The sequence below is a fragment of the Apis cerana genome, linkage group LG1 (assembly GCF_029169275.1).
Source record: "Apis cerana isolate GH-2021 linkage group LG1, AcerK_1.0, whole genome shotgun sequence".
NCBI lineage: Eukaryota > Metazoa > Arthropoda > Insecta > Hymenoptera > Apidae > Apis > Apis cerana.
Genome location: NC_083852.1, coordinates 19,640,557 through 19,660,002, shown reverse-complemented (window position 1 = coordinate 19,660,002; position 19,446 = coordinate 19,640,557). Strand labels below are relative to the sequence as shown.

At 37.4% G+C, this 19,446-nt stretch overlaps 1 protein-coding gene and 1 long non-coding RNA gene across 12 annotated transcripts; one reads left to right on the top strand and one right to left on the bottom strand.

Moving 5' to 3' along the window:
• The first annotated feature begins 39 nt into the window (after positions 1 to 39).
• Positions 40 to 1,193, top strand: LOC107992954 (calcium and integrin-binding family member 3-like). Its single transcript, XM_017049091.3, has 4 exons — positions 40 to 179; positions 245 to 365; positions 467 to 644; positions 925 to 1,193. Exons 1-4 carry the CDS (start codon positions 94 to 96, stop codon positions 1,140 to 1,142), a joined length of 603 nt encoding a protein of 200 aa, XP_016904580.1. The 5' UTR covers positions 40 to 93; the 3' UTR covers positions 1,143 to 1,193.
• LOC114576884 (uncharacterized) lies at positions 1,189 to 19,231 on the bottom strand. Of its 11 annotated transcripts, XR_009833473.1 has the most exons (6): positions 17,112 to 17,251; positions 14,246 to 14,404; positions 13,153 to 13,641; positions 6,382 to 13,039; positions 6,209 to 6,309; positions 4,863 to 6,023 (listed from the first exon to the last, which is right to left on the bottom strand). It is a non-coding gene; the product is annotated as an uncharacterized LOC114576884 (long non-coding RNA). The 11 variants fall into 11 exon arrangements; XR_009833468.1 differs by adding an exon at positions 1,189 to 1,876 and having other exon boundaries at positions 2,149 to 13,039; XR_009833469.1 differs by adding an exon at positions 1,720 to 1,858 and having other exon boundaries at positions 2,149 to 13,039.
• Between the last annotated feature and the right edge of the window lie 215 nt (positions 19,232 to 19,446).

Sequence of the window (19,446 nt, the reverse complement as noted above, 5' to 3'; positions counted from 1 at the left end):
ATTCAGTTATACGCTTTAACCGGTAAATGAAACATTGATATAATACGCAAATAAAAAAAAATTATCTGTACATCATTATTATTATTAATTAAAATGGGAAATAAAGTAGCTACATTTACCGAGGAACAACTAGAAGATTATCAAGATTGCACTTTCTTTACTCGTAAAGAAATCTTAAGGTATATATATGTATACATATAATATATATAATTATCGATCTATTCTTATATCCATATATTTCTAGAATATTTAAACGGTTTCGGGATATGGGAAATCCTGGAACAGTTCCACGATCCATGACACCTCAACAAGCATCGACACTTCGTATACCACTATCTTGTTTAACACGCATACCAGAGTTAAAGGTGCTTAGATTAATCTTTTCACATTTATACAATATTGAATTTGTTTTCAGTTTGAATTTTCCACCATGACATACGACGAATAAAAATTCATAATGTTGTAGGAAAATCCGTTTAGACAACGAATTTCAGAAGTATTTACGAATTGCAAAAATTCGAGCCAATCAACACACGATGGATCAAACGAAGGAATTTGTTTTGAGGAATTCCTTGACATGATGTCAGTTTTTTCGGAGCAGGCACCGCGGGATTTGAAAGTCTTTTATGCCTTTAAGATTTATGGTATGAACCGCAATCTAAATCAAACAATAGGACCAATCGTAAGAATTCATATTTATAGCTATTGAATCAGAAATATATACTATATCTAGACACGACATTCGTATTATACGAGAGAATTACTTAGTATTTGTAGAAGTAGTATTTATCGATTTTCTCGCGAATATTTATAATGAATTATATGTTGTAATTCAAATGAGTTTCAATTGATTTGATTATTATTCATCAATTATTTTAATCTATTTTTGAATCTTAATGACATTTCATAATTTTTTGTGAATAGATTTTGACGAAGATGGAGTATTGGGAATGAGCGATTTAGAATGTACTTGTCGACAATTGGTTCAAGATGGTTTGAATACCGATGAAGTGGCTACTGTATGTCGAAAAATTTTGGAGGAAAGCGACATTGATGGCGATGGTGTTTTATCTTATCTAGAATTCGAACATGTCGTAACGAGGGCCTCAGATTTCATGGCGAATTTTCATATAAGAATTTAATTCTTATTGCTTTCGAAAATAAAAAATAAAATTTACTGCCAGTTAATGAAAGTTCACGTCTATTTGCTCTTTTTATTTTTATTATACATATCGTTGTATACATAACATTATATTACATTCTTTTATTCGTGAATTTCAGATCAAGAGATATTCGGCATATTTGGAAAAGATCATACATCTTTGATATTTTATGCGTTACATGTACTTCAAATAATAAGTAATAAGTTTTGCAAACTCACGAAAGATAATTATTAACTCCATGAATCTATACAAGCTTAGTGAAGCGCTAGCATGTAGTTTCTTGCGAGTAACAGATATACTTTCTTATATGGCTCCATAAGTCGCCCCTGTTGAGCAATAACGAGCAATGCTGACTAAATAACCAGGCCATTCATTTTCACTTCAGACAGAAACCTCCTATAAGTTTGCGATTCAAGTCTCCAATAACATCTTTTATACGAAGATAATCAAGATTATTACGTTATTCGTGGGATATGAATTCAGGAGAATCAAAAATTATTAAATTATAAGTAATTTAATTTTGCATTAGATGAAAATAGAAAGCGACGAAGAGTAATTTCATTGTATTTATATCTCATTTCATTTAACGCAATTAAATTGTTTATAATTTAATAAATGAGCCATAATTATTCTTATATTTTTGTTCCTGTTCCGATCTAATTTAAAAATGTCCCACGATATTATATATTTATATCCTGCTACGAAAAATCAACCTGCAGAAAAAAATCAAGAAAGAACTTGTGCAATAAAATTTGACTTATTTTAAAAGTTTTATTTTAAGATCAAGATTTAAAAAAAAACAATTATTATTTTATCGCGTTAACGAGTAATTTCGTGTTCCTAAGAAAAGTGTTGCAAATCAGAGGAAATTACCGCAATAATGATACGGTCGTGTTTAAACGAAGAAGAAAAAGGAAGTAAGAAAAGACTATGATTATTGTGCGTCATTCTAAATATAATGTACAGAAAGGAATACACTATTCACCATTTTCAGTAAAGATGATGATTGTTTTGCACGGTATGATCCATGTTTAGGGGTTAGTTTTGTATCTGTAATATGTTACATGGTATCGCGGTTGTTTTAAAAAGCGGTCGAAGTCGAAGATACCGCCCTGTGTGTTACGAAGTTCTCGACCAGTTATAGTCGGCCGCACAGTAACTAACCAAGTCTTGGGACCAAGGCCATCCGGTCACTTCTCATCCTTCTCTCTTCCCCGCTTGCATCCCTGCCGTTCTTCTTGCTGACTTGTCCAGAGGCCCTCGGGGTCCGAGAAAGCCCCCTTGCCTCTTGAGTCCACCGTCGACACCCTCTGCGCATGAGCCCCCTTCCTCACCTCCTCAACTCATTCCTCGCTTCTGCGGTCTCTCTCAGCGGAGGATCACCGCTCTCGGGAGAGTCTCCCCCTTAAACATCTTAGCCGACCAACCACCTTCCATGCCAAGGTATCCGTATTATATTCTTGGGCCTCGTCGATGCTGTGCGACGCTATGCGACGCGACGCAATGCATTACGACGAGTGGGTATGGAACGATCGAACGTTTCCGTCGTTTAGCGTATTTGAGCGCAAGCACGAAGAGGACGAAGAGATCCGTGGTAAAAGCGAGATAAAAAGTCAATGAACAGAGGAACGAGAAGGCAAAGATCGCAGGTGGTGAGAGCAAACGACGGCAAGAGGGAGAACAAGTAAAGGAGATGAAAGAGAAGTTAAGAGGAGTGATGGAAGAAGAGGGGAAGCAGTTGGAGTATGATAGCGGCGAAGGTGGTTGGCGGAGGGCAGATTCGTACCAAACTTTTACAACACCCTACGTGGGCGAGTTCTCTCGAACCTTCCTCGGGACCTCGACCCCACGATCGCACAGCGACATTGTTCGTTGGAAATATTTATACTTTCACGGTTCCGGGATAGATGGACGATGCCCGATTCGATATTTATCAAAATCATCGAGATTAACGCCATTTATATATCTGATAGTCGTCGGAATTTGAATTTAAGAAAATATTTTTTAAACGGAAAAAAAAAATTGAATAAGAATAATTTCATCGTATCTTTTTCGATTCTTTAATCACGAAATCCGATTTTAAATGGAAGATAAAATTTAAAATATAGTATGATAATATCGCGTGAAAATATATATACACACACATATATATATATATATAATATATATATATATATTATTACAACACGAATGACTAATAGGCATAGAATGAGAAAATTAAGCAATCGAGGCGAGAAAAATCATGACACGAACAAATCGAATCGAATTGAATAGGTAAAAATGAGGAACGTCACGTTACTTGTGTTTTTTTGAGAATAACAAAAGAAGTTTCTGAGAAGCGGTGTGAGCAAACATGCAGTATGCGCGTTAAACTCGACCTTTGAGGTTTTCTTCCCAGTAACGTTTCACTCTGTGAAAGCAGATACCTATGCATTGCTCTCTGACAAGGTTGCGTCGAGTCGACCGCTGTCTAGTCGAAATAATATTGGCGGTCTTGTGGGCACATATCGTAGTGGTGCATAAGAAGGCGAGAGCTTGTATATAGAGAACCGTCTACTAAAGAGGGGGAGGAAGGGTTCCAAGGAGCCGGTTGGCCAACGGAATGTGGCTTGACCGGCCAACCATCCCCCGCCTCCTCTACCATGGATTCATCGAGAATAAGAGAGAAAGAAGGACAGTCAGATAGAGGACTGGCCCAACTACCTTTGGATCCTAATGGGCCCCATTGGGGTGCTCGAATATTCTTTCGCTATCTTCGGACATCTTCGCCGTGAGATTTGTAATCGAGGCGAGCACCGTTTTTTGACGTTCCCTCAAGTACCTGTTGCTCCTTAATTTTCGATGTCCACTGGTTGTAACGAATTAAAAAAACGAGCCAATATCCATTTCATTCCTTAACCCATTCTCGAGGAACGAGTCGTGATCTATTTACGTGCGCCAATGCAATTTATGCATTTGAACGTTCGATTAGGCAAGTATGGCAGACAGGAGTCGCCTGTGTATATACATTATCACGAATCTATCTTCTGATTCTGTTGCAATCGTCTCCAAGGCAATTGCAACCGCTCCATTATTCCCTTTATATGGACAACAAGCTGATAAAAATGCTCGCAAAACTGTGAGACTATCCATTGACGATACGACGATAGTTCCTCTGAGAAGATACATAACCAATGCATGCGCAATCTTCCCGTATGTTGGACCCCGTTCCGCATAAATGATTCACCGTTCTCTACGAACCTTTGCCAGGGATCGTACGCGCTCTATTATCCGGCAAAGTTTTCGCAATACACGTATAATTATATTCCACGTATTCCCAGGCTTGCCCTCGCGCCAATGATATCCTCGAACTTACTTTCGCGATCGTCGTTCCTCCGATTTAATATCTCATTTTCGTTTAAAAGTTCGAAACGGTGAACCGGTACTGATCTCAGTAAAACTTCATGACGGTACTCATGAAGAAGTTTCGCAACTCGCTGTGTCCGGTGGATCAGCTTTCCGCTCAAGTACCACCTAAATTTATTCCACGAACGTTTCGCGCATTCGAAAACCTTCGCATTGCCCGTGGAATATTATGTGATTTCCACGTTTTTTGGCAAAACGCGTGACTTTTACCGATTTAAAATAAGCGAGAATAAAAAACGAAGAGAAAGAGAGAGAGAGAGAGGAAGGTCAAGTATAAATATAAAATATAAAATAATCTAAATATATATAATTTGAGAAACAAGAAAAATTTTTTAGCTCGTTAGTATAGCTGAAACATGACGTAACTTTTGTTTTGCGGAGGAAGATATTAGATATTCAAAATTTTCTTCGAATTTCGGTGAAAAGATGCATCGTTATCCTCTTTCTTTCCTCTTGTTTGCAAAGACGTAATCGTCGCGAGCAGCACGCCTTACTTTGTAAGCAACCGTGACAAGTGTAGACAGCCGCGGCAATTATTTGCACAATAACTCACGTTCTTAATATCAACAAATAAACTTCACATACATGCGAGGCATCAGTTTTTAATTTTTTAATTCCTTCTCTTTATCGAAATCTTTCTCTTATTTTTCAACCGGTTTTTCCTTGATTCTCCGCTTGATTCTCCGTACGTTCAACGATCGACGTTCGAGTATCGTCTAAAATATTTTCCGTAATTTAATTCGTGATTACGATAGACATGCGCAAAAAGAAAAAAGAAAAAAAATTCAAATTATACGCGTAATATAACCACTTGAAAGTTCTCATAGATATTGTTATCGATGTAAATGCTCTTAGTCATTTGAGAGGTTACGAAATGGAGGACTGGTAACGTTGTCGCTCGTTGTCGTGATAATTCAGCTTGACTTTTGCGTCGGTCAAATCGAAAGCAATGAATTATCCGCAACTACTTAAAAGGGACCTATTACATCGAATAATTACGATCTTCGTGACATTATAGCGTGCCAGGACCCAGTTTGTTAAAGTAGCTTATCGATGGTTCGCGACAAAATTTATCTCATTAACGTGTTAAGAAAGCATATTTTTCATATTATGATTATCGTTATAATGTTTCTTTGTATTTCTTTTGAATCGACACGAAATTTTCGACACGATCGTTTCATACCGATACGATATAACGAGTTTAGAAATGTACTTTTCTAACAACTGTAGACGTTTCTTACTTATCTCGTCCAATTACGATTTCTTTCCAAGGAATATTTGAAAAGTAATAGGTTCGAAAGAAGAGGATTGGAACAGTCGTGTCGATTTTAACGAGGTACCGCAACGAGGCACGGGTGATCGTAGATGGCGGCGATTTAATCGCAGTTCTTTCAACTGCGAAGTTGATTTGCGATCAACGAAGCTATTGTGTTCCCCAAAAAGGATCTGTCACACCTGAAAACAGTGCCAACGAAATAACTCTTTCTGCTGCTTATTATTCGCCTCGTTAAAATTGTTGAAATATCGATGAAAAATAATAATTCAAACGTACGCGACAAGAGTTAAGGATGAAAAGAAAAGAAAATAAGAGAAAAAGGAAAAGAGCATTGACAAGAGAAAAATTACGATCGATTAATAACCGCGTAATTCCTTAATCACGTTGATCTTGGGACGGATCGATCGATTGGAATTCTTTATTTTCAACTTCGGAGTTGGCTTACCAGCTATCGAAGCGAAATACCTGTTCGAGGGAAAAAATCCGTCTGTAAATAACTTCGAGAAAGCTGTGCAATCTTCGTTCATACCATAGTACCTTAACTGTTTTAACGGCTGCGAAGAAGTTCAGACGGAGCGAAACAGCGAAGGGCAAGCAGAAAAATCGAGAAAAAGGTACGAACGAGCGTAGGTATATCCGGATGATCGTGTATAAAGGCAAAGCAACATTGCTTGTCGTGGGATAGAGACGGAAAGTACAACGACGGCTTAACACATAACTGGGAAACAAGGAGGGAACAGAGACGAAGAGAAAAGATGCGAGGAAAGGGAAGGAAGAAGTGGATGACAACGAAGGATGAGGATGACTATGATGATAACGACGATGATAATGATAATGACGATGATGATGAAGAGAAAAAGGAGAAGAGGAGAAAGAAGAAGAAGAACAGAAGAAGAAGATGATGAAGAAGAATAAGATGAGATTTTCTGTTGGAGGGTTTGCCGAGGGGGTCCAGACCAAGCTCCATCTGCATAACCGGTATATACCGGCAATGTAGACTGGCATGAAGGTAGAATCGAGCATGTCCTCGGCACGTTATATCGCTCCCCTCGTCCTCGTACGATACGAAGTGTAGAGAGACCTCGAGCCAGTGGATAGAAGAGAAGCGAAAGGTACAGCTAAGAAGAGAAGCGAAAAGGGGAATCGGTAGTGGAGGTTGGGTCTTCGTGTAGAGTGGCTCCAAGAACGAGCACACGCGGTATCCCTGCCAGTGAAACTGGTAGAGAGAAAAGCGTAGGCGCGAGTATCCGCCGACCGATGACATCATCGGTGTTCTGCCTCGAGTCATTCTCTCGGCAGAAGCTTCTCTTTACTCTCGAAACTTTTTGGTCAACTCTCCTACTCGGAACGATCTCGATTTTTCTTCAAACGTATGGGATTTCCGTTCCGCCGCCAGCACGAACCGGATAATTACAATTCTCTCCTCTGTATATATTTCCCATTCGCTCTTTTCTAATTCGGATTATATCGACCGACGAACGCTCTCCAAGTCTCTTCGAAAATTTCTTTTTCTCCCCTTCAGCATCCTGAAAAAATGCGAACAAATTAACACGCGAAAAAATTATAATTACACGTCGAAGAATCGGAATATTGTAAAATCTATCTTAACTTATCTTGTTGGAGTTCGGAGACTTCAACACTTCCAGACCGACAATCGCAATATCGATTTCTCGACAACGCCATATACCTTTTTAATCCACTTCGAATTCATTTTCGACGAATAAAATTCATTTTTTTTTTTTTCGATCAAATATAACAGTTATAATACAAAATGTCTCTTCTCCTCGTTTCTTATATGAAAACATCAACTCAATCGTATCGCAGGATCCGATCGGGTACAACAGTTTTTCGAAGATCGTTAACTTAAACTTTAAACAGAATGAAGCTGTTAACCTGGCGGATTAGCCTTTCAGATTCCTAATCGTATGGAAATGTGAAACGGTATCGCTTAGAAAACGTTAGACTAAATTCTCTCGTGAAACTATCAACACGTTTATTCGTTCTGTTCCGCGATCTCTTTTTTCGTATCTCTCTCTGCAACGAAACAGGTTTAAAAGGCTTGTCGATCGCATCGAGGATACATTTTCACACATGTTTATAGTGTGAGAGTGTCAAAAGTTTACCGGGGCGGGGAACGTTAATTGGGGAAAAAGATTGGGGAAAACAAACGGGTTCAAGAGGTTTCTTCAGCTTTTAAACGAATGGAACGATCCTTTAAAAATAGAAGATTATTGTACAACTATCACGGAGACTCCAAACACCATTCCGTAACGAGGAATTTTTGAAATCAACTTCGTCGCCGAACCGTAAAAATATACTTGAACCGTATATTTTACCGCGTTCTGCAAGCTTCGATCGGATAAGGCTTCGTAAAAAACTTGTGCACAGTACACGATGGTATTGCCCAATGAACACATACACGAGGAGAGAGGGAATACGAAATATTTGTGAAGGAAATCGGCACGGAGAAAAGCTGTAGCAGCAAATCCCTATAAGAAAACGCGGGAGCGTTGGAAATCTCTCAAACTCGAAACCTGTGCCGGGACGGTCACGAATAAGGGGCGAGACATCCATAAACTTACTTTAGACCTCGGGGCTCACGGGGGTTCTGGGTAGGTTTTTCTTTTTACCGGGCCAGGCAGGTGCGAACCGATTTCTATAGTCTTCTCCCGGTAACGGCCGTCTTTCGTGCCAACGGTCCAAGTTTTACGGCGGCTTCCGTTGAACAAATCTTGTCATGTCCAATCAAGGAAAAACGCTTTCATTCTTGGTTCAATCGATGGTTTTACATTTCTTTCTTTTTTCTTTTTTCTTTTTTTTTTTTTTGCGTCGTTTTATAACAAAATAGAAACGGTTAATCGAAAGTGAATCAAATGTAGAGACATTTCGAAACGCAAAGGATGTCTCTCCTCTCTTCTTTCTTTGTTACCAACTACGAATTTCGTGAACTGTAGACATAATCGATTAACGGCTCCGCGCTATTCAAATTGCTTTCGTTGGTAGTTGCGCGTGACCATCGCATTTTAAATTGTCTCACAGTCTTCCGCGTAATCGTAACGAATGCGAATGAGAACCTCGATTTTCGGTGCCTCTCTTTTGTTTTCGAAATGTGTCTCATCGCGAGAAACTTTTGCACATGGTAACATCACTCGTATGCAGGGAAAGCGTGATTTTTCTTTACCGATTTTGATGAGTTTTTTTAAAAAGAAATCATTCAAATACCCTGTCCATTTTATTGAAAATTGTACGATTAAAATGATCGATCCGAAATAATTGGTTTAAGTGATAAAAAAAAAAAAGAATCAGGTGCATACAAGAACAACGATAGGAACGCCGGTGCGGAGCAAGGACGGTGTACATCCGGCGGAAGTCGAAGGGCGTCAGCTCGTGACGCCAACGCTTGTACGCAGGGCTGAATTAGCTTTGTACCTGGACAGACGCAGGTGAGTTACCAGAACAGGGATATAACAGTACCGATCCTTTCGAAGGATCCTTCTTCGAAACGAACAATAAAAATCGTCCTTGACCGACCACGGTTAAGGTTCAGAATCAAGCGAGGAAATTCCTTGCGAAGAATCCTGATAAATTGGATTTTCCATTTCCGTTTAACGAAATCGCGCCACTTATTCATCATTCCCGTTCTTTCAGATATTTCAATTTAATTTAAGTTAATCACGATTTTTTTCATCGATCTTCTTCTACAACTGATAAAGAAAAAAGAGGAAAAGTATATTCTTCTCCGAGTAAATTTGTAATACCAGTCGCACAAACCGATATCGAATTCGACCTTCGAGGTCCTGGCACTCAGGGCAAACCGATACGCATGCAAAATTTCATTCACGTGAGCGTCACGTACGGCTTTACGTTGCAATAACATTCCGAGAATAAGTTGGGGTCCGAAAGTTCGCCGGTTCTTTGTTTCTTGATGTTTTAACGGAATAGGGAACGAATTTACTTTTGAAAAAAGAAAGACTATCCCCTCCCTAATTCGCGTTTTGAATCACCGACGACTTAAAAACGTCGTTTGGTCTTGTTGAACGGAGAAGTCGGAACGTAAATTAAGAAACCACACCCGCGAGTATAAAGATCCGGTTTTTAATATGCGCAACCAACCATTTTGACGAGATACAACTGAATCATTTTCGAGAATCACGAAATATTAATCGAAATATTTCGAGGATTGTTAAACCAACATTGAAATTGCGATTGTACATCACTTGTTCGTGCACATGCTTTCCGTCACGGCGCTGCCTTTCCCACAAACTGAAAATGGATGACACGTGTAGGAACTTCCCAGGACGTACTTTCAGACAGCGGAACCGATCCTACGTCGTTCAAACAGGCGTATCTTTAGGGTGCATAAATGCGTTTGAACATAAAAAGCGTTTCATCGAAAGAAAATAAGTTAAAAGAGAAATTTTTCTCTCTCGAATTAACTATTTTTAAGATTACTTTCAACGGGCCATTACCCTCGATATAACTAAACAGCCGCGTTTAAAAAAAAAAAAAGAGGAATTGATTTCGAATAACACGTGTCGAGCTATGGCTGGAATTAGCCATCGTTTTCGTGCCACGCCACGCATAATGTGCAATTTAAACTCGAATTTGAAAATATACAATTTTACATTTCGTGTCACGTACCGCTAATTAGTTAGCGAGGCATGCGGATGGCGACGACAGTAGACGTTTTAAATCGTAATTTTTCTGTTGTAGGACATGGTTCAATTATCAGACAACGAAGCAATTATATCGTATCATTAGAAAACGGATTACTAATTCCTTCATTCATTCGAGAAGGAATTGGACAGATGAGAACATCAAGTTTAATAATCTAACATATGTATGCGTGCGCGCATGTACGTATTCGCATGTATGCATTCGAAGTAAAAGAATAACGTCTTATTACGAAATTCGACGAGGAATCGGAGAAAAAGTGCTATCGTCGAGGCACGCGTGAAATTCCCACGCAAGGTCTACCAGAGAGTATTTTTCTCCACGAATTTTCGTGTCCCGTCGCTAATAGATTCGACAAGGATCATCGAGCAATCTTCTCAGGTGAATACGCAATGAAGAAAATCGACTTCTTCTTCTTCTATATATCTGTAATTAAAATTAGAATCAGAGTCAAAGTGTATCCATGGAAGTTAAGTCGGTATAACAAAGATTGGATTCGTTCGGTTGCCAAAGAGAGGTGCAAAGCCGAGAAGCCCGACGAGGATATTCGAGAAGGGGCGAGAAGAAGAAGAAGAAGAAGAAGGAGAAGAAGAAGAAGAAGAAGGTAGTTTGGGTATTCGAGAAATATTCGACTCGTCGGCGATCATTGTGGTGACGTCGTGAATTCTTCGAAAAACGAGAGGACAGACCGGCTACGTAGAGGTACATACGAGGCCGAGCCTTCACCTCGATCGCGCGAGGTATACGCGACGCGCGCGTATGTATAGGTAAACGTACGTAGACAGGTACGCGAGCGAAACGATCGGTGAGAGAGGAGAGAAGAGAAGAGAAGAGAAAAAGAAGACAGAAGAAAGAAAAAGAGGGACAAGACGAGACGAGACACGTGGAATCGTGCAAAACGCAGAAGAGAGAACAGGAGGAAGATGAGAAACGGAGAAGGAGAGGATGTGAAAGGGAAGAGAAAAAGAAGGCTGAGAAGGAGGGAAAAGGAGGAGGCGCGAGAGATCGGTAGAGGGGTCATTGGTTGTTCGTTGCGCACTCTCAACGTATGGGAATCGTTATGGACCGACTATAGTCGTTGGAATGCGTCCTTTTTTCCTTTTTCTGTCTCCCCATATACCTGGCGGGCTACTCTCGCTTCGTTGTGGCGACGACGTTGGCGGTGGCGGTGGCGATGGCGGTGGCTGTGGCGGTGGCGGCAACCACCGCGGCAAACCTCTTGCGGACAATCTCGTTGGCTGGCGACCGGTACAGCCGCGACCGACCAGGAGGAAAGGAACCACGATTCGACTTAACGGATCTGCGCTGCCTACGAACATTGCAAGTCACCGACGCACCGTATAGGTAACCGACAGCCATTGTTAACGGGAAAAGAAAGCTTTTCACATTAGAAAAGAAGAAGTGAAAATAGAAACTGGAGCTTCTTATTGACAGGAAAGAAGAAGAAGAAGAAAAAGGAGAAGGAGAAGAAGAAGAAGAAAAGAAGAAAGAGAAGAGAGCGATGTAATCCCGAACAAAACTTTATCTTTGAAAAATCTGCGGAGATCGTTAAAGAGAGAATATAAAAAGAAAAGTTTACGGGTCAACGGTTATAAAACGGAAGAAACAAAAGGAGAATATACGAGACGTCGTGTGGAAAGATCGCGAACTCGCAGCAAGAGCCAGAAGAGCGTTCGAGAACAAGGAGAACGAGATGCCGGCGCGAGGAAAAGGTAGACGAGGCAACGCGATAAAGAACGAATCAACCAGGTAGAAGGACAGGGATGCCGCGGTAATGCTCCAAGAGAGCCGGCCAAACGAGAAGACCGACCAAAGAAGGGAAGAGAGAGGGAGGGACAGAGAAGAAGAGAACGATAGAAAACGGACATAGGTAGGAGGACAGGTAGTCGGGGAAAGAAGACCAAGTGAAGAGCATAGGGGAGAGAAGATACAAGAGAAAAGAGCGGATCCACGAAGGGGAACAGCACGGCAAGGAACGGAATGGAGCGGTGTAGAAAGTAAGAGAGGGGAGAGGAGAGGAAAGAAGAAAAGAGAGAGACTCGTTCCTCTCGTATATATGTCGGCAGTTCGGTTCGGTGACGTCACGATGTCGATTTGAACGGACCAATGGGCATTCGAAACGAAGCTGAAGAGGTAAAGAGGATATGGAGGGGACTGGAGGGTGGAAGAGGGCCGAAGGGGCCCCGAGGGGGCCAAGGAGCTCCAGGTTCCGGAGTTCGAAGGGGAAGGGGTAACGCGAAAGGTGCGTGCGGCCCCAGACGTGGGGCGCGGGGCCAGTTGATCAGTGAGTGCGGTAGTGATCTCATCTTGTACCGCGCCAGGTGTGACTCCTCTCTTTCCTCTTCTTTCGATACGAGTCTATGTGCCCTTGGTAAGACGGAGCAAGCAGTAGCGGACTTAAAATTCACGTATCGGTTCGGCCCGTGTCCTCAACTCGAACAACAGGTATGCTCTTCTCTCTTTTCTTTTCTTTTCTTTTCATTCTCGTGCCATCGGTCCAAATATTATTCGATCTTGCGATCTGTTTAATATATCGTAATAAAAATTATAATAAAAATTAAATTAAAATTAAATTAAATAAATTAATAAAGAAAAGAAAGATTATTCGTAAAGATAACAATTTCTCCAACTTACGAATACGAAGGCTTAACTGTTAGGATTCATTGATTTAGAATAAAATAAATAAAATTCTGTTGATTCTCGGTAAACGTGACTGACAAGGTCGAGGCAAATGTTGCCGCGTTTGCATTCTTGTCTAGTCAGCTATTCATTTCTTTCTTCAATCGTCATCTTTCTCGGCTCGAACGGTATTGTGATTCCTCTTTCTTCTTTTTTCTTTTTCTTAAGATATTGCAATTCGAAATCGAAAAATCTTCTCGATTCCACATTTATTTTTTACGGCCAATGTTTTTTCTTACTCAGTCCTTTGCGCTTGTCTGAGTCGAGTCTACTACTTGCCGATTCGCACCGTTTCGCGTGCGAATTTCCTCAGGCCTCTTAGCAACAGGTTGTATCTGACTACCATGGAAAAATGATAGTCGTTCGAACGCTTTTGTTCGTTCTATTCTTCCATACAAAAATATTCTCCGACGCTTCTAATATCATCTTTTCGTTTCAAATTTCCTACGACCAAATATTAAAAAATTACAATCAATAATAACGTCTACTGCTTCTGATTGAAATGAAATTCGTTTTCAAATTTTTTTACTCATTAGTCATTTAATAGTTATTAGTCATTTAATAGTTAATGATTTTTAACTTCGTGTCAAACAAAATAAGATTTTCCTCAATAATCAATTTACGCTCTCACTTGTTTTCATTTTTAAACGAAATGATGTTAATTCGAGAATACAATAATTTATCGTAATGTAATACACAATTAATTATAACATTCAAAGATTTTAAATATCGTATTTAAAATGTAGGATAAAGTTTTGGCTCGATTAGTCGTTTTCTTTTTATTTGAAGAAAAAAAAGAAGGACAAAAAATTCCTCAATTCTCACAAACATAGTCCGAGTTTATTTCCATGAACTTGTTTCAATTTTTCTCACTAAAGAGCAAAAAATTGTCTTTTCTGCGTCACAGCTTCGACGAAGATCGGCGGCGCGGTAGCGATATAGCATTGCGGAAGCCTGTATCGCGAACGATCTTCAACGTGCCGGCGAATGCATTCAAGATTTGCACGGTAGAGCGAGCGACTGAGAAATAAAACGCACATATGCATACCTGTGTTTGACTGCACCGCGTGTATGGTATCGAGCCGTGAATCCTCCTTTGAGAATGACACCGATTAAGCGGTCCAAAATGTCGTCGAATAGCCAATCGTTCGAATACATCGGTATATTAGATTGAAAACTAAAATTCTTCTCTTTGTTGTTTTTTCTTCTGCTGGTAAAAAATTTTACATTATATTAAAACATCTACGCATTTCGCGATCATAAATTAATTTGCAAGTTAAAGCGTTAAAGCGTTTTGTTTGTAAGGTAAATAATGAGACAAATATCGCTTTACCGTAATCGTTTCCTTCCATCGTTTAAACGTTTATATAAAAACCTCACTTTTTGTTTATATTCTATTGTTTAGATTTTATTTTTTCCTTACTTCATCGATATTTCGAATTTAATTGCGCTATTTTCTTATGTTTGTTGTTGAATATTTACATTTTTTTTTTAAATTTAAACTTTCGAATTGGAATTTTTAAATTTTAAACATTTAAAATTCATATTTTCAAATTTCTAAATAGATACATTCTCTCGAACAATCAACGAATTAATTTGCTTTCCAGATGACCGAAACTTGCTGATTGAAAGAAGCGATAAGAAGAACGCAAATAAGGGGGAAACTAATTTTCGTGATGCTGTGACAAAGATGAGAGAAAGGACGGTGAAGATATTTCAAGAAATAATGAAAAAAAAAAAAGACTCGCGAAACCATAGAGAGGGGAGGGGGCCAGTCTTCTTTTTCGCGCCTTTCGATCTGTTTTCAGCGCGGTCAGGAAAATTAAATCAAGCTCGATAACTACACTTGAAGTGATAATGACTATAAGTGAAGCGACATTAGCCCCGGCTATCTCGAGTACTCGTACAGCTGTGTTTGCGTAAACGATTGGAAGTCGCATTGAAAGCCTGTCTCGTTAGGAAACAAATTTACCACTGGGTACAGATCCAACGTTATTAACGTCTTAACGTCTCGCGATTTTCCATTGGAGGGGTAAGTTGGTGATTTGGAAGACGCGCGTGTCGACGCGGATAACCACGAACCACGGATCCCTGATCGTTGCGCAACTGAGGAACGCAGCAGAAAAGTTCTCGATAAAACGTACGGTCAATAAGGCGTATCGTGCAAAGACCCTGTAATGGCTCGACTGGACACGGGACTGTTAATTAAATCGTAAACTGTTAATTAGACCGTTAAACCGACTAGCCTTGGAATACGATGCCTAAAATAGCTTTTCGTCTCCAGCGACTATTGCCGATTTTTATTAAAAACCTGTGCTATCAAATTATCCGCGCTCTTTCGATCTTTGGAACGAATTATATGATCTTTTTTTCTCGTATTTCGCAAAGTTTTTTTTTTTTATTTTTATCGCTTTTCATGGGATAGAATGCACGATAATAATAATATAGTTCAGCTGTACCAACCGTGACAAACAAATGGAAAGAATCGAAGGCCGGCTTATCATGAAAGATAGGTACTCACTCGTATTTGCTATAGGTACGTGACGATGGACTTCGCAACTTGGATAAGCTATTCTCTAATAATGAACTAGACTAAAGATCTCAGTTGCTTTTGTCGTTATACCAGCTTTCAATGGGAGGGGAAAAAAATAAAGAAAATTAAGTTTTAGAAAGTCGGGGATTATTGTTGAATCGAGGCTAAATCTTTCTGGTCAGCCTTCCTGTTACGTCCGATATGAGAGCGGGCCAAAAATAAGCCGGCAGTTTCGCAGGTGAGTGTGCCACGGTTTCTTTTATTTTTTTCTTTGTTTTTTTTTTTTGTTTTTTTTTTTTTTTTGTTTTGATCTTTTACTTCTCTCTTATATAGGATCTTTTGTACTTTCATTCTTACACGTGTAAAGAGAAATTCGTGGATCGTTTCTCCTAAATGCGATAATCATTATCCAATTTTAAATATATTCATCGTTAGAGATTCGGTTGTTAAATCTTATTTTTATATTCTCAAGAATTATGGATCAACGAACGAACAGATAAAACTCGGGTAACAATCTCTTAAGTTATCTCTTGCGAAATTCGATAACGTTCCTAAAACTGACGTATTTTACCGCATATCAGATTCGATAAACGTGTTATTTAAATATAAAATTTCTGCCAAATGTGTCCGGTTTCCATATTTTGCAGCTTCTTGAAAAATTTATAACATTTCTGCTCAAGATCATACGCGTATTTAATAGTAATCGAGATTGAAGAATTAAGCAGATAAAGAAATTGGAAGAAGCACGGAAAGCGTTGAACAACTTGATAAAATAGAACCCAGCCACGCGTGCACTGCAGCGTGAGATCATAACTTTCTCCAAATGGAAGTTCTTACGAAACATCGTAGTGGTCTACTAACGGATTGACCGAAGTAAAAGCATTGGATATTACAATCTTTACTATAATCAGAAAGTTTAAAATAAATTTCTTTATTTTAAAAGATATTACGACTCGAATAAAATTTAATCCGTGTGATAAGTTGTCTGAAATTTTATTAATATCCGAAGCTATTTCGATTGTTGCACGTATTAGTAGCTATTTAATCAATTTGAGCAAAACACTAGTTACATTTTACGCGATTTAAACGTGACATTTTCAGAATCTGAAATTTATCTTTGGACACGTACTCGCGGTTTCAAGTCGTAATTTTTACTAAAATCGCGAATCAATTGGACGAAAACGGCAACTAGGAAACTGAATGATATCGCAAGATACGTCTTGATACGTGAGTCAAAGTAATTATGACGTAACGACATAATGTCTTGCGCGAGAGTACGATTCAGCAAAATCGTATCGCCTTGTTTCATCATATTATAAAATTACATTTTACTTCAAGTAACACACTTTTAATCAAAAATTGTTAGCCACATGATACCTACCGTTTTCTCTGCATTCGGTTTTTATTTTTCATATCGTACTTTTGGAATGACTTTGGCCTGGTAACGAGAGAAGAATTTTCAGATATACACTCGTAGCCTCTGGCTATCCCGAAGGCCCGTCTCACCGACTAACTTTCACTCCGAAATGTCAACGGTTGTGTTTCACTTTTCAAAGCTGTGCGCGTATCAATCAATTCGTGGTTACGCGACAAAGAGACGATTGTTGTAAAGCGGTTTCCGATTTCTCCGTCTTTCTGTTACAGAGTGGGGACACCATCGACACGTGCATGTCATTATCTGCACCAGGAAATAGTGACTCGATCAAGAGACATTCTCGTATAAAAGGCGTTAACGATTGATCCATGTCTACCGATATTTGCAGTATCAAGAAAGATCCGATATTGCTAAATGGCAGAGCAGGTTTTCAATTCCCGACGATTTCATTGATTTAGATGATCAATTTTTATCGAAATTATTTTTTTATTTATTTAAGACAACAAGAAGATCTTGGCGCGGACATTTTCTTTGGTTATCTAGCTGTATGAGTATTATTCGACATCATAAAGCTAGGTTACCGGAGTTAAGCTCCTCGCCATATCAACTTCAACGATTTTTTTTTTGATTTTTCGACTAAATTGATTATTTACAAATTGATGAATCTAAAAATAAATACAATATTTATGTATATATTATATTATAAATAATTTGTTATATTATAAATAAATATAAATTTTGATAAAAATAAACAAATAAAAAGAATTTTTTAAAAATCTTTCAAATTTCTAAAAGTTAATTATATCAATGAAAAAAAATTTTTCTGTAGAATTAACAAGCGTTACATTGAATATAAAAAAAAAGAATACATCTAACATGCTTCAAAGATTTTTGTATTCATTCTGCATGAAAATCTACGGGTCAGGCATTTGTAATTACTAGTAGTGTCATTGCCACGTGACTCGATTACCTATTAAGAACATTTCAGAATTTCCAAGCTATTTCCAATTGATTTCGTTCCTGTATGTAATCATATTTCGTATTCTTAGAAATTTTCTATTAACTTTTATATAGTCTCGCCACTTAATTTATCTTAAAATAAATTTGATTATAAATAAATAAAAAGCAATAATGTTTCTTTTTTATAAATTCTCAAATTAAAAAATATTTTAATAAAATAATTTTTATTTATTATTTCAGAAATTAAAATAAAAAGAAACATTAAGATAATAATTGTAAACAAAAATAAGTTTATCTAAGAAAATATAATATCAAGTATATATATGTTTAATAAGATTTAAATTCCACTTCAAATAACGATAAGAAATAAAATTGTAATAAACTATGCAATGAGGGCGCCACATACCGATATATATATAAAGAAATATGATTACATACCGACTGGATTCTCGAAGTTTTTACAAAATTTAAAACTTTTTTTTTGTTCAATTACTAATTTATTTACTTTTACTACTTACTACTTTTAATTTTTTTTTTAACTTCAATTAACTTGAATTATAATACTGAAAAGATATATATATCTTTTCAGTATATATATATATATATGTAATTCCTATTTTTACTATCAATACTTCCTTCCGATAATTTATTAATTAATAATGCATTTCTTATTCTTTTTAACTATAAAAAATTAAAAATAATTAAAATAAATATATATGATTCATTATACAAGTAATTTTCTTAAAATTATAGAAATAAAAACTAAATTAAAATAATAGAGAATCAACTTTAGAAATCATATTCACTTATACATAAATTATATTGAAGATATATTTTTAAAACATTAAAAATGTTTTAATACAATGGGATTTCGCTTAAATATAAATAAAAAAAAATATTTGAAAAGAATCGAAAGCTAAAAATAATATAATATGATGAGGAGAAAATTTTTGCCGCGTAATATCAAACACATGGTTCGATAATATTTGACGATATAATGGTTAATAATTTCTATTTAATATAATCATAAATGATACATTTTAAATTTACATACCAACTGATGATATTGATTAATAGATATGATTAACAAACAAGAAAAATTAAGATAAAAATTATTTATTCACTTGTCATAAAAATTTTGATATTATTTGCTTTCTTGACTTATAAAACTAAATGCCGGAAGTATCATATTAAAGTGAAAAAGAAAATCAAATCAATTTCCATTATTTAATAACAAATATCTATATATTTAAAAAGGAATTATGCATTTTTATTCTATAATAGATAAACAATATTGAAAATATAGATAAAAAATATTTATTAATTAAAAATTATCGAGATGAATTTAAATTTTCCCGGATATGAGGTATCCAAAGAGATA